The sequence below is a fragment of the Anomalospiza imberbis genome, chromosome 3, assembly GCF_031753505.1.
Source record: "Anomalospiza imberbis isolate Cuckoo-Finch-1a 21T00152 chromosome 3, ASM3175350v1, whole genome shotgun sequence".
NCBI classification, from domain to species: Eukaryota; Metazoa; Chordata; class Aves; order Passeriformes; family Viduidae; genus Anomalospiza; species Anomalospiza imberbis.
Window position 1 is genome coordinate 88773374 of NC_089683.1, and position 15659 is coordinate 88789032.

A 15659-nucleotide genomic window follows, 5' to 3' on the forward strand; every position below is an offset into this window, starting at 1 on the left:
ATGAAATGAACAAGGCTACTGCCTTTATAAATGTTCAGCCCTTTATTAAAAAGATCAGCTGGGCAGGGGGCCCGAACAGAGCTCACCCCCGTTGTTGTAGCTTTCCCAGGTGGCCGAAAGGAAGGAGGCGTGCAGAGTCTGCCACTGAAGTCCAGAGCAGCAGCCGTTCCTTCTTCTTCCCTGTGTCACAGCCGGTGGCCAAAGGGTGAGGAGGCGTGGCGTGCAGAGTCTGTTGTTGAAGTCCAGAACAACAGCTGTCCCTGCTCCTTCCCTGGTGGCAGCACCAGGGGGTTCTGCCTTTTCCGTCTCCACTTCCCACAGCCTATTCTAGTCTGGTCTTTTTTAGGTGATGATGACGGACAAAAGTTGATCACGGGTTGTGTTTTCCTCTTCCTCAGCTAGGGCATTCGTCTATCCCCCTCTACTGTGTTTAGTTCTTTATTTAGGGGTGTCTTTATCCCCTAAAAATACTCCCATGATCCCAGGGGGTTTTCTTATTTACATTTTAGTCCCAGAATGTCGGTGTGGTGGGGGGAAGCAGGTTATCTCCAGGTATTTTAGAGAAAACAAACAGAGCAATTAGCTAATGAACATTTCAGTATCAGTACTCAGCTAGAGTTAGTAGTTGTTTCAGTGTTGCCATGGGAACTAGGAAGGCCCTGCCCGGGAATATCAGGAACTTTGTTCATTACACTATAAAGAGCATTATTCATACCCAAAACCTGGGCTGGTTGATCGGCTACTTTGGTAACTATCAGCTGTCATTCCAGACATATAGGAAGATTAATTGAAAATTATCTTTTTCTTCCAGTCAAAAGCTAGACTTCAGTCTCTCTAAATGCATTAGGACAACACAGAAATTGCTTTTCCTGGCAAATGTTTGGCCCAGTATTAACTAACAGAGGTTGTTGACATTATGAGTTCTCCTAGTGTTCTGTAAATGCTATTTTCCATCTGAATATAAAATGCATCAGCAGCTTCAGGAGTCTTCAGGGTAGAGCTGTGTGTCACCTAGGAGAGAAGGTAAGGACCAAAGGAGAGGCTTTGAGGGAAGCAGGGCATTTGTTCTGCAGCACAAACATTAACACTGCTGCAGCTCTGGTTTATCAGCCATCACAGGGCTGGATGGGATTCACCAAGGACAGGAAAGTCCCCACCCTAATTCAGGCACAGCTGAGAAAACAATCTGAATGCTAGCTCAGTATCCCAGGAAAGGAAGGAGCAAAGGGTCCTTTACAGGCAGCAGAAACAGGGGAATACAGAACGCATGAGGAGGCAACTACGTGTGGTTTGCTGGAGCTGGGGTCCAAGGCACTCCGGGGGTGGTCTCATTTCAGACTGCCAACCTCCTGTTCAAAATTACACATCCTCTTGTAGGCAGCTGTCATCTCTTCAGAAAAAGATGAGATTTAGAAACAAGAAGTGGCCATGGCTCATCCCCTCACCACCAGTGAATCTTCCTTAAGGAATGTTTTTGAGATACAGCAAGAACTTCAGGGCAAAGTGCAATGCATTTTTAGGTGTTGAAGGAAAAAAAAAAACTGACACAAAAACAATGTTCCTATAGCTTTACATTTGAAACACTTGGACAGAGGAGGCTCAGGATTCCACTGAGTAGGAAACACCGGTGTACAGAGATGCACATTACACTGCTGAGACCCCATATCCTGAGGATGGCTCTGGACAAACACGGAGGCCAGCCTAGGGAAAGACAGGAAATCCCTGCAGGAGATGAGGCAGAACAACGGGGCAGGCTGGAAATCTGTGGGTTTTTTCCCAGGAGATGGCAGTAAAGGACAATCGCCTTTCAGCCAGCGGAACACAGGGAAGTGGAAGCAGTGGTGGAAGCTGAGCTGCTCCTCAGCTGTGCTGCCACCCTCGGCAGCTGCTCCTTGTTACCAGGAGCAAAACTTTATTCTTCGTGTCAGTGCTTCTAGCAAGGATGAGGAGCTCAGTCTTCTACATTTCCATACAGTAGGTAAATTAAAAGCTTTCTGCTTACCATGGCAGGATCCCACTTTCAGCTTCATCCAGACTGGAAGAAGCCCAGGAGGTCTCTCCTCCAGCCTCCCGCTCACAGCAGGGTGAACGCTGCATTCACACTGGGCTGCTTCCCGCTTTGTACAGTCGTGCCTTGAGACACTCCACAGACAGACTTCAGCCTCCTGAAGTAACCTCTTCTTATGCTTAATGATCATATTACTGCTTTCCCTGATTTTGCTAAAAACTCCCCAGTTTGGATTTATGGCCATGACCTCTTGCTGTCTGGCTGCAGACTTCACTAAGGAGCCCAGTTCCATCTTGTTGGAAACACTTTCTTACGTATTGAAAAGCTGTTGTCAAGTTTATCCAAAGTCTTCCCTCCTCCAGCTGGATGTCCAGAGCCCTGTGTCTCTCCTCATGCACCTTGCAGGATTCAGGAAAGTGCACCACCCTCTCTGAGCCCAGTCTAGACTTCACCCCAAAATGGGCCTGGCAGCCTAATACTACTTCCTGAAAGGAGAAGAAAAGGAAGGATTGTATTCCTTTACTTTCTCTTAATTTAATTATCTCCATTAATCTACAAGTTCTTCTGGCTCTCTGATTTTCCTTGAAGAAAAAGGGATTTCCAAAGCACACTCTGTACAGGTAGCTGCAGCAACTTTGTGCATATTTTAGGATCAGTTTTGTCTCAAAAGAGGCCAGTGTTCAGCTAACAAGGGACTCGGGATACAGAAAAAGAGACATCTGGTTTTACTGCACCCCCAAACAAAACCTGCCCCTTTCCCAGTCTTACAGACAGGCAGAGGTCAGAAAGGACATTCATCCCTGAAGTGATCTGTGACCTGGGAGGGGCAAAGATCTGGAAGTGCCAAAGTGCTGTGGTGTGCTACAGCTCTCCTCAGTCGCTGCACTTCCAAAGCAAGCTGTGCAAGAGTGCTTCCTTACAGGACAAAGGACAATAGCTCTGAGTCCTCTGCCATTTCCTCAGAGCCTATGGTAAGCCAGAGGAGTAATTAAATACTCTGGCAAAACCAGCAGAAATATGCTTTATTCTGCTCTGTGACTCATTGGACAGTCGCCAGGAAGAGCCAGGAATTTAAAGTAAAAGTGACTTGCCAAGCTGTCTGGAGTTTGTTTCTGAGAAAAGCATGGACAAGTTCACTATGTACTTCTTGCCACTCTTCAGCTTCCTGAACCTATTTATCCTGCCATTTGTTATAAAGCACAGTGAAAGGTGTATGGAAAGCTGAAGGGAACCAGATAAGCCAGCAGCACACCACTGAAGACAAACCTGGCAAATGAAACAATGGGTAGAGGTTTCATGCAAGGGGCTGAAGAGAGGAACATATTTTGTCCAGCTCAAACATCAAATCAAAACTTCTCCACGTATTCACCATGGTATCCACTGCATCCCACATTGTTATGAGTGAGTCAAATATCTGTTTTGTTCCTCAGAGGCACCAGGAGTTCAGCTGCAGACAAGCCTATTTTAATAAAAGAGCCGGTGTGCACCTGTGGGTTGAAAGCTGTCCCTGCTGGGGTGGCTCCTCCAAGGACCACCTTGCCAAGAATACATAACACCTGTGCATAAGCCAAGATTCAGTCCCGGACTGCCCTCATGGCTTGGCACCTGCCAGGCCTGGGAACCCAGGCTCTTCCCCAGTCCCAGCCTCCTCCCCATGACCAACGTCTTGCTCTCCCTCATCTCATGTGCAGACTTCCAGCATGGCAGTTCTGCTTCAGATGGAGGCTGCCCATTTTGTTGGCTGAGCAGATGACCTGCCAGCCAACGCTGAGGGGGTCAGGGAACATTTCCTCATCTTTCATGCCACCGAGAAAACATTTAGCAACAGAGCTGCAGGACCTGTCCTGTTCCAACTGCTTGCATCACAGCTAAGCCAGACCTGACCCAACAGAGATGCTGCCATGACTGACAGGAAGTACAGCCCTCTGCCATCCACCCAGCTGAGAAATGAACCTCACCCTCTGGATTCAGATTTTCTAGGCACTGCTTCCTGAGCTGGGCTAATGAAGAGAGTAGCAAACCCTGAGGCCAAGGCTTGGCCTCACAAGTTCCCTTCAGGAGCTGAGGACTGAATCACTGCTCAAGGAGAACTGATAAGCAGCACTAATTGGTAACCTCAGTGAGAACCATCAGTTCATTTTGCGGGAGGAAAATGAATCATTAGCTGGTTTATTGCAGCAGCACAGGTTACTTTTTCTTTCTCTCTCCTCTTTCTTTGTTTTTGGTCTATTTTAGAAACATTGGCCAGCCAAAGCTGACTCACCAATATGCCTGAGGCTTTTCTTTTCTCAGGCTCACACAGAAGCACCATGTACATGTCATTCAGCTTCTCTATGGATAGCAACCTGGTTATTCCCTTTAAGTTGCACCAGGCGAGCAGAGGCTGGATGTCAGTAGGCAAAAGTCCACTGTGCTGAGCAGTTCAGGAGCTAAGGTTCATGTTTACCTGTGTGGAAGGTCTGAATGGGTTGGACTCTGTGTGTTGCAATGAGGGAGCAGCCTTACTAGTTAGGGGACATACAGACAAATAGATGGGACACTCACTCCACACAGAAAAATGGAGACACAAATCTCTTCCTGCACGGCTTTAGTAATTTGAAAAAAAGGTCTAATGATTTATGCTGTAAGAGCACTGTGAAACAGGGAGTCATGTAACAAAATCTGAAGTTAATCCCAAACTCTGCAGGGTGGTGTGGCATGTGGGTGTTAGGACAGCCCTGTTCTTACTGCATTATCAACAGCCCTATGGCATGCTGGTGGGGCAGATAAGAGGGACAGGTCTGTCCCCACAAAAAAGCTCAAGAGAAACAACTGAAAGTATGAAATCAATGAGCAAAATCCCTTTGTGGCTATTCGCACCCCAGCTTTTGCAACCTTAGATCCTCTGCAGCCTCATCTCCACACCTTTCTGTTCCTGAGCATTCCTACATGGTCTGGGCTGCAATCATGTCCTACCAGGGCCCTGAGGCCACAGGCAAAACAACGTGGGGAAGTTTACACTGCAGCTTCCCCTCACTGGCTGGGCTGCTGCTGAGAAACTCCTCCTCTGTGCGCTTACTTAAGTGTGTAGGTAAAAACAGACATGGATCTTGTGGCTCTTACTTACAGTCCAGTTAGAAAAGAGCATAACACCCTGCCCCACCCCTCCCCATCTGATTCATTTGCTGCGTTTAAAAGAAATACAGTGTGGTTTGCCAAGACATACAAACTCCTTTGTTCAGAAAAGGCAAAGAAAGCAAGTGAACAACATTTTTTTCCAGTTAAGTCAATTCCTTGATTACAAAAACACCATCAAAACAAGAAAGATATATAATACAGAGAACGTGCTAGCAGGGAAGTCATTTACGACTACCACAAAAGACTGACAGAAACAAACAAACAAACCCCACAAAATTTTTAAGGCCCATAGACCACCTTGTCCTTGTGTCATCAATATACGATTTATGTCCCTGGAGGTGTGACATGGAAGCTGCTGCATCTGCAGCACTGAGCTGAGCCATCTGATACTGACAATCCTCCGCTTACAGCTTCCAGGTGCAGAAATGACGACGGAGCTGGCAGGTTATTTGGCCCTGTTCTCATACATCACACTTGAACATTATTATACCAAATGCTGTATGTATATTGTTTTTCTCAGAAGCAGCTGGCAATCAATTGTTTTTCCCCTGGTGAACACCACAGAATTAGGCGTAAAATGGCCCAGCTTCCAGAATCAGGTATATCACGCATAAACTCCATTCCCAGTAAAAAAATATATGCAGATTTCAAAGTAGCAGAGGAAAAGTTTAAAATGTTAATCATAGTGAGCCTTTAATCCCCCAAAATCACAAATACACACCTCATTTTCTTTCTGTATTTTTACATCTTCCTCATGATTATTTAAAGGCTCATTATGTCCAGGGTTTGAAATTAACAACTATGATGCAGCAAAGCTCTCCATGTCTCAGGCCACATTCCATTTATGTCCAAGTATATTTTAAGTACACTCATAAACTTAACCCTCTCAGGTAAAAAAACACACCAAACTCAGAATCTCAGAAAACCAAAGACTTTCCTAATCCTCTGTTATCTGTTTCCTCCACTGCTTTGACAATTCCTCTCACTACCCAAACTCATCTCCATCTCCCCAGCTGCTCTCCCATTCTCTGTTTTCCTTAATTTCTCTCTCCCTCATCTACTTGCTTTTCCATCCATCCTTGGCTCCCTTCCACACAGCAGGAAGCTCTGGAAAACCAACTCATGCCTGCAAACAAACTTCAGTTCAATTATTCAAAGATGATTTTCCCATCCTTACACTTCTTTGACCGAATCTGATTTTACAAAGCACTGGAATTTTTTTCAGAGAAGAGCACTCAGTCTTGGAAAGGGTCTGGTGCAGGGGTTCAGGGCTGTTGATCCAAGAGGTTTTTCAGATCCAGGTCTCAAATTTAATCCTGAGAAAGCAGCAATGGCCTCGTGTCCTCTCCCGTGGGGCACAGGGAGCTGTGCTAGCGGACAAAGGATGCCACATGTGCTGACACTCCAAAGGGAGCAGAATAAGCTGCTGCTAATCCTTGCAGGCCGACCACCAAGTAGTGACAACCCTTCTGCAGAACCTTCCCGACATTCTGGGGAGAGAGATGAGAAAAAGGGATTAAAAAAAGACAAGGTGAAAGAAAATACCTTCACATAAAATCTTTCTGACAGCCAATGTCACAGCCCCAGAAAATTAAATTCTCCCACAGCTAACGAGGGCTGCAGAGTGGAAAAACATTTTACCATCTATTTTTATATAGGCATACACACCCACAGGGTATAGTTAAACTGAACGGATGCAGCCTCCACAGGAAGCCAGGCTTTTACATGTGATTCTATTCAAGAATAAAATTAGTTTAAATTCACCCTTGTTTGTAGAAGTACATAATTCCCACATTACATGTTCTAACTATGTTAGCAATTCCTAGAAGTTCATAACGTGCTAAAACTGGAGCTGAACAAGAAGGCAGTAATCACCGAGAATACTTTTATGGAAAGGTCACTGCTTTTTGTCAAAATAAGAAAGTTTTGGTCCACATCAGTACACATTCAGGAACTCATCTATGTACTGTACTAGAGATAAACTTGCCATGGATTATTTAACTGAAAACCTTTATCTAATTTTAATTTCATTTTTGATAGTTTTTGCTTATGTGGCCGCTCTCAGCTGGGGAATTAATACAATGTAGTCAGATTTGGAGGAATATAAGAATTAATTGTTAGTAACTCCTAATGGTTGTGCAGGACTAGATTAAAATGACCTCTTATAACATGGAAAAAACGGAATCTGAGTAAGTGTTTTTAAATCAGTGAAATCCAGTCAATATCTGTTATATTCTTATGATTTCTTAAAGCTGGATTACAGAGGTTCTGGCACATAAAAACCTTCAGCTGTCATGATGCTACTACACAGTTGAACATTGCTGGTTTTACTCCCATGGAAACTTACTCAAAAGGACTTAAGATGCCAAAATAAAAAGGTGGCTCAAGCCTGGGGACAGATCCTGAGGCTGGAGGAGGAGATGCAGGGACTTCCCACATCTGCCCCTGACTCACTATGTCACATTGGAGTCTTCTTTCCCCCTTTCTGCCCTTCACTTACCCAGACCTCACCTGTTCTTTCATGAGTTGTTCTTTATGCCAGAGCCAAACTGGCAATGCTTCCCCATGGGAAAGTCATCTGACCAACACAAAAGGGAATACACAGTGTCCAAGAACTGGCCTATGCTCTAAAGACCATTAAAGGCATCTTTATACCAACAGCACCACCAGCAAAGTAATGACCTGCTGCAACTATTCTCACAAAACTGCACCATACAGATTAGGCCTACAGGGCTTGATACAGCTTCCTACAGCATGGAACCTGGAAAACACAGTGCTGGAAACGCAAAGAATCAAATTCATCATGAAAGAATGAAATATTCTGTTCGTTTCTTTATGAAACAGTAGGATTTGAGAGGGAGATCCTGACAATGATGACATCTGTAAACTGAATTTCAGAAATAACTTTGCCAGGCTAATGGCATTTTCTGCATGTCAGACACAGCAAGCATATCTTTACCAAAATCGTGATTTTTCAATAGAATGCAGTAGAAAGTCAAGTCTCATGCTGACATCTGTAATCTCAGCAGCAGTAAAGGATTCCTGACAACAGACAGGTTTCTCCTGCTAACACAGAAACTATTTTTTGCTACGAACATCCAAGACATACCTGAGATGTACTAAAGTGACATGAACAAAAGAAAAAACAATAGAATTCTTCCACATGGCAGTTCTGTAACCAAAGGCACCCATTCTCCGGTGGGAGGAAAACCAAACCACCAGACTGAAGGACTTGTGACTTCCCACACAGGAAAGCAAAAGGACCATTTTGATCCAAAATTGTTGTTACAGATGAAGAACGAGCTGGTTTTTTTTACCCCTGTAACTCACAGCAGTGATTTCTAAGGGTCACCTTGGCCAAGGAATGTCCTGCAGGGCTGTTTACCGTTTCTTTCAGACACTTCAGTGGAGGGAAAAAAAAATGCAGGCCAATTAACTGGAAGTTTTAAAGAATAGTTTTTAAATTATGACGCCGAGGGAAACGCAGAACCAAGAGAGGCAAAGTACCCGCCACATGGATCAGCTTAGTGTAATTTTCACTTCGAACAGACAGATTTTGTGCTCTTTGATCCAGTCGACGGTCGGTGTCCGGCACTCCCCAGCAGCACCGGCTCCTTTCTGGGCAGGTCCAGAGCAAGCCCTGACCCCACCTCGAAGCCGGGCGCTGGTCCTGAAATGCCTGCGGGATAAGGGGCATTCCAAGAGCCCCTCGTAACTCTCGGAGCCGCGGCCCCGCTGCCCTCTCGGCACCGCAGACCCCGTACCGGAGGTCCCCATGCCGAGGCTCCCCGTGTCGAGGGTCCCCGCTCCGGCCGTCCCGGGCGCGCTGTGCCCTCACCTTTCCGTACTTCTTCAGGCGCTTCCCGTAGGGCCGCTTGCCGGGAGCCCGCGGCGGGAGCAGCGGCTCGTAGGAGCCGGGCAGGACGGCGAAGCGCACCTTCCTGCAGCCGGCGCCCTCCTCCTCCTGCAGCGCCGCCGGCCGCGGGGCCCCCGCGCTGCCCCCGGCCCCCGCCGCCTCCTCCGCCTCGCCGGGCAGGATGGAGACCTGGTCGTCGCCGGGCCCGCGGCGGGAGAACCTGCCCCTCACCTTGGCGCCCAGCCGCGCACCCACCGTCATGGTGCCTTCGGGCGCCGACACGTCTACGCCGACCTCGGGCGCTTCCTCCGCCGCTGCGCCACAGGTGTGGCCGGAGGCGGCCGCTGCCCCCTCCCCGGGGCGGGACGGCCACGGGAAGAGGCACCCGGGCCCGGGGCAGGCGGGCGAGGGCTGGCGGAGCCCACGGCTGCGGACCCTGGCCCCGCCGCCGCTCTGGTGCGGGAAGCCGGGAGCTGCCGCGGGAGCCCGGGATTGGAGCCCGTCAGCTCAGCGGGGACAGGTGAGCGCTGACGGGGCGGCACAGCCCCGCACCGCGCCTGGGCTGCTTCGGCCTCGGCGAGCGCCGGCGAGACCCTTGGAAGATCCTTCCGTGGCACCGCACGCACTGCCCCGGCCCACGGCAGCGCCGCTGCAGGAGGTCACGCTCTTTCCCCGTCAGAGGAAAACGCCAAGCTCCTTGGACATCCCTCAGTTATGGGTTCCTACTAAAGCCACGGGTGAACGGCCTCTTCTGCGTCCTGGGCTGCGTTCGGCTACCCCTGGTCAAGAGGAAAGTGGCGAAGTGTCTCAGTGGCTTTTGGCCAGATGCTGGGGCCAGATGCTGTGACAGCCCCACCTCCGCGGCTGGGGTGCTGCAGTGTAACAGCTGCCTCTCCTAAGCGGCGTTCCTCAGCTGGGGCACATCAAGAAACCCAAAACTGTACAGGGAGAATAGATACAATTTATTAAACCACTTGGTGTATTTATCAACATTTGATGTGCATATGAATGCTTTGGACAAGCAGATGCAACACGGGGACAGACTAATCCTTTCCCCTGGATTTTTCTTACCGAGGAACAAAGCCTTTAACCTGCATCTCCCCAAGATGTGTGCATGATATTTGGCAAGTAAAACCTGCACTTCACATTCTTATCTGCCCCAAGGATGGTGATTCACCAACCTTCACAGCTCCAGAAAACTGGGTAAAGAACAGTGGGGCCATGGAGGCCTGAACAGTGGAAAGTATGAGCTAAGTCTCAGGACTGTCACTACAGGAGAAGTGCTCTATCCCAATAAATGAGAAGCTCTGAGGCGGATTATTTTTCCCTATCTTCCCAAGAGAGGCAGGCCTTTCCCCACAGACTTGGTTTGTACCTCACAAGTTTGCTTCCCTTTCCAGAACTCAACTATCAAAAACTTCACAGAATACATCTCTCAGCTGAGATTTAGTGTCTCCATTTGCATAGTGGGAGGGGAATCACAACATGTTCTGAGATAAATAGGTCCAAGATACCCTCAGGTGTATGACAGCAGATACCAAACTCTCATGTCTAAACAGTTCACACAATTTTAGTATCATCCATTACCATATGGCATAATAACCCCACTTGGTTCCCCAGCAGTGTCATTCATTCAGTGGACCAGGAATGACTGTTTATTGTATTTTCACTGATTTATATACATTTCCATGTTTTTAAACTGGACTGCATGAAAAGGGATGCACTAGTTTTGGAAATATTGGTATACCTCAAAGCAAGAAATAATGCAAAAAAAAACCCCAACCCTGACTGCTGAACCATGCAGTAACCCCACTGCTCACCCTCCACCCATCCCAAACAACCCCTAGAGATGCTGCCAACAATTACATGAGTTCAACAAATTACATGAATTCATGAAGCCTCTGAAGATTCAAGACATCCTGTCTTTGCCTCGAGCTGGGAAGTTTGATGTGGCATTTAAAACTCTTTCGTATTTCTAAAGTTAAAACTGTGCTGATAAAATGCCACACCAGTCCCCTCCCATATGTTGGGAACATTTGGATATGAAATGCAGTGTATCCCACCCTTACCTAAAGGGTAACTGATACATAACAGGTCCAGCACAAGGCAGCTGTTGAGGGTGCCCAGAACCAGGCACTGAGGTTGGATAAGCATCGTCTCACTGATCCCAGACTAAGAAGACTCTGCTTGCCAATAAAACCAGAGACATTTTCAGAACCACTTTCTTCAATCTTCCTCACTCCTGCTGGGGCAGCAGATTTGGAAAGCCAAATGCTGCATTTCTGTGCAATTACACCTTTTGAACTAAAACTCTGCGTTCCTGAGAAAGTTCCAGGTGTATTTGCTATGGAGAGCATGAGGTGGGTCATGGCTCATCTTCCAGAAAGGCAAAAGGAGGAAGGCACAGGTTTAGGAATCAGGGCAATTTCACACCGCTGGCAGCCACTGGACAGTACACCATCTGCAAACTGCCCTGATATATAAACATTAAACTGGCAGTGACATGTTTCATGGGAAAGCTGAAGTACAATTTGTCAGCTCTGTCCTCTGGAAAAGCTGTGTGTTTTATGGAACATTGCTAGATCTCTGGTTATATGGCGTGGTGAAAACCAGCGGCAATCTAGGGCAAAGTCAGCCATGGAAAAACAGCGCCTGTAAAGCAGGAAGCTCTCCTAAGTACTTAATCTACTGTCTTACAGCATGACCTATATTTTTTTCCAGTGAACCTTCTGAAAAGGCAAAGGGTTTTGTTTCATGACCAAGTTCATACATGACCTTAGATTAGCATCACATTACATTCCAGTTGTGTATTTTTAAGAAAAATTGACCATTTATGGACATTTATGGGCAAATTGAGCAGACACACACACCCCTTCCTCCCCAGACTGAGTTTTGGTGAATTCCTGTAAAAGCTCCTGGACATCCATTTCTCAGCAATGCTAAACCACTGATAGTTTCTGAACAGTGTAGGACCACTGAACCCATGCAATGCTAATTCTGAATTCACACAATGCTGAAGATGGAGCCTGTGCACCTTTAAATTGTTTTGCTACCTGCAGTGACGACTGCGCTTTTATAAAGTGCAAACAACAAGTATTTTAGTATGAGAACTGTTCAAGTAAGTTTTAATAGAGTGCACCAGTGAATCAAGATGACTTGCATCAGATTTGGTTCAATGAACATCAGATAAAGAAAAAGAAAAGGGGCTACAGTTCTTTCTTTCCAAACACCACCCTTTTTCTAAGGCAACAATACACGTCCATTTTCGAACATAACTGTTACATAGGAAAGCTACATCACAGTACAGTATGTAAAGTCCATCTTGGTCAAGAAGCCATTAGAGAATGGCACATTTACTACACTTACAGCTTTCTAACTTAGGGTTACAGAGTTTACCACAGCTTTTTTTTAAATTTTTATTTTTTAAAGTGACGATTTCTTAATGAACTTTCTATTTTTCACAAGAGTGTGCAGATGGGGCCCATATGTTGATATTACAGTAATTACGACATTAAATAACATTGCACAACCAACCTCTATGGTTAATTCAGTACAAAAGAACAAGTATTAAAATGTACCAGTACTAGTGGTTTTACATAGTTTATAATCATTAATTATGAAGGAAAAAAAATGTGGGGCTTTTTTTTTTTCTTTTCTGTAGGCAAGTGCCTAATTACAAAGCTGCACATTACAGGCACAATGATGTGGAATAAATACAAGAAATCTGGTAAAATATTAAACACAAACAGGTTACATGGGAACAAACTGTACAACCACAAAAGCATAAATCAACAATTTATCATTATAAACAATATATGTTTAGCTGTAAAATATTATGTGGAATTGCATGTACTCTTTGGGGGCACATGTTCCAAAAGCCAAGCTAATTCCTGAGGTGGTATTATTAACTTACACAATTGGTCAACACTTCAGATTATCTTGTGCTATTAAACAGTCCCAATGTTAATAGATTTCCATAAAATGGAATTTGTAGTATTTTGAAGGCAGCAAATAAGTGATATTTTACACCAAGATATTCAAATGAAATTCCGGTTCTCCATTTTGGAGCTACATTTGTTAATGGGCCATGGGAATAAGCACTAAAATTTGCAGACAGAAATCACTTATGGCTGGTTTCTGTTCCCCCACAGCTCTGAGCTGGCCAAAGGCAGAACAAAGTTTCTAAACTGTAAGTGCCAACACTGTAAACATATTTGTCTCTTTTTTTCAACTAAACACTATCCAATAACAAGGATAAGAGCCAAAGATAAGCAGGAACAGTCTCATGTAGAACAAAAGCCAATTACTCATTGACTTTTGGTTCAACTCATGAACAATTTTTAAGTAATTAAAAATGGTCATGCTACAGTTGTGAAAACTAGTTTGTGCATTTGACTCAGGACACAAGTTTTTTAAAAATGCATGGTAGAGGTAAGACTTATAAAACCCACCAAAAATGTAAATGATAGAGAAGAACTTTTCCAACTCAAAGCATCAAACATACATTTCTGTGCAGAAATCTAGACAACTATACAAGATCTGAATTTAGGCAGTCATCTTTTTATTATACAACTCTATGAACATAAAATGAACAGAATGCTCTATATACTTATCTGTACATGTGAACTTAACTTCTTTAGCTACAGTTATTTAATATAGGTCATACTGGATTTAACTTTACAATTCTGAATAACTATGTATAACCTTATTGCAATAAGGGCAATTTCTACATGGGGAGTTTCACAGGCCAATCACATTAGGCGAAACCAGTACATTCAAAGTGTAGATCATGTATGAATCTTCCCTGATCCCAAAGAATTTAGGTTCTCTTTACAGCTTAAGCTCGTTTGCTATCTTGGATGCAATGTTCTTAAATGCGATAGAAGTCCCAGATATTCTCTTGAAGCGAACTCCATTGAGCGACAATCGTGGCAGTTTGCAGACTTCCATCTCCCACTGAACGAGGCTGTCTTGTCGTGCATCACCGTGGACACAGAAGAGCAAAAACCTCTCTTTTTGTTCGTAATCACAGTTATTGGCATCTAACACTTTCCGAATCTCTCTCATCATATCGTTTGGGTCCATAGAACTCGTGGTCTTCATACTCCACGTGAAGCGCAAGGAGCGTGGCTTCGAATCTTTGTTATCCTCCTTCTCTCTGTCTTTAGGCTCCCCAGAAACACTCCTGGAACAAGTGGCACACAGCAAAGTCAAAACCAGAGCAGTGTAGCCAAGAGAGAGAAGAGAAATACAGTTCTTGAACAGGGGTTTCTAAACTGCCATTGAGATGCCGCAAGTCACAGGCAAGCTAATTCAGGGAGTGGGATGGACACTGCTGGAACAGCCCTGCCCCACATGCCGTGCACGTGTGCTCAGCACAGCACTGTGCCACTGTAGTGGCATGCAGCAAAGCAAGTTTGGAAACTCCTGCTCTACAATGTTCTGATGACAACATGAGCGATGGGAACTGCAGCAGACATGTTACTCTATACTGCTCCAAAGAAAGTGGAATCTATGTAAAAGCATGACTGAAGTTCTGCTGATTTCATGATCTAGAGCATGCCATACACGAACAAAACTGAAGTTGAAGGACACAATCCTGAAGCAGAAATCATACTGTAAAAGCAGCAGAGGAAGAAATCCCACCCTGCAATTCACAAGTCTTTAGTTAATTCCCTCCCTTCTTTTCTGCCTTCCCCACCTTTTGTGTTTGTATTGATTTTTGACCTCTCTCTGTGTTGAAAGACCTTATAATAACATGTTTTATTTTAACTGATGAGGCAGATTTTGGACTGTAATTTAGTTGTGAACAGCCTGTTGGTCACCATTTGAGTATATGGCCAGCAGCTTTTACAACTAAGAAACAGTGATGTGTATTTTACAAATACAGACAAACTATTTTATTTGATAAAGGACAAAATTGCAAGGGAGCAATTTCCAATTAATGTTCTTAGTCTGATGCTTCATTATCAAATAGATTACTTGTTCCATTGCAGAAAACATTTTGAGAGCCAGCACTAATTATTTTAAAGTAATTCCACAGTCAGCTGTTATCTGCTTTTGCCCCAGGTATTCCTGATGCTGATGCCTCCCCATCCATCACTGGGGAAAGGTGCTGCTCTCATTTCAAGTCTATAAACTGTCATTATTCAGAGAGGAGTCAAAACAAGCACTTTTAATTCAACTTTGTGTGACCCCCAGAGAACCACATTGATATTATGGGATAGAGCAGGGATAAGATCTCAAATGACTTTTTTAGCCCAAAACAGACACTGTAGGATGACAAAAAGCAGAGAAAAGCTAGAGAATGAAAGCAAGAGCTGAAAGCAACTTTACACTTAATTTGAACACTCAGTCTCTTTTCCCTTTCCATAACCAAGAATTTGACAGCTAAGAGACTCTGAATTGAAAAGGGCTAACTTAGATAAATGTATTGTGTATTACATACAGTGTATTTGGGTAAGAATGTGCTGTTTATTTTTTTTAATAGAGGCTTTCTGTTTTGAAAACTAAATCAATACTTTCTGTAAGTGACCCATTTAGAATGAATGCAAACTACAATGCCTGTTCATTAGAAAGCAGAAAAATAAAGAGGTATGCACTGTGCTTAAGCACACCAAAAGCTGAAATATGGCAAAAGAGCAGATATACTGGAAAATGAGCATATGAAGGAATGTT

General features: G+C 44.8%; 2 protein-coding genes across 6 annotated transcripts in view; both read right to left on the bottom strand.

Moving 5' to 3' along the window:
• Nucleotides 1–5091: 5091 nt before the first annotated feature.
• C3H1orf115 (chromosome 3 C1orf115 homolog) lies at nt 5092–9600 on the bottom strand. Its single transcript, XM_068185585.1, has 2 exons — nt 8964–9600; nt 5092–6615 (listed from the first exon to the last, which is right to left on the bottom strand). The coding sequence occupies exons 1-2, from the start codon at nt 9240–9242 to the stop codon at nt 6496–6498; spliced, it is 399 nt and encodes a 132-aa protein (XP_068041686.1). The 5' UTR covers nt 9243–9600; the 3' UTR covers nt 5092–6495.
• A 2477-nt stretch (nt 9601–12077) lies between these two features.
• The window catches only part of MARK1 (microtubule affinity regulating kinase 1), a 56926-nt gene continuing 53344 nt past the window's right edge, over nt 12078–15659 (bottom strand). For all 5 annotated transcript variants that reach the window (XM_068185588.1, XM_068185589.1, XM_068185586.1 and 2 more), the window contains one exon: nt 12078–14166. In XM_068185588.1, the coding sequence (XP_068041689.1) occupies nt 13812–14166 (355 nt within the window). In that variant the 3' untranslated portion in view covers nt 12078–13811. The remainder of the gene's footprint in view (nt 14167–15659) is intronic.

Bases quoted from the DNA above. Each gene is read 5' to 3' on its own strand.
- C3H1orf115 (XM_068185585.1), bottom strand. From the start codon at position 9,242: ATGACGGTGGGTGCGCGGCTGGGCGCCAAGGTGAGGGGCAGGTTCTCC. The intron at 6,616-8,963 runs GTGAGGGCACAG...CTCTCTCCCCAG, and splicing joins GCCTGAAGAAGTACGGAAAG to AATGTCGGGAAGGTTCTGCA.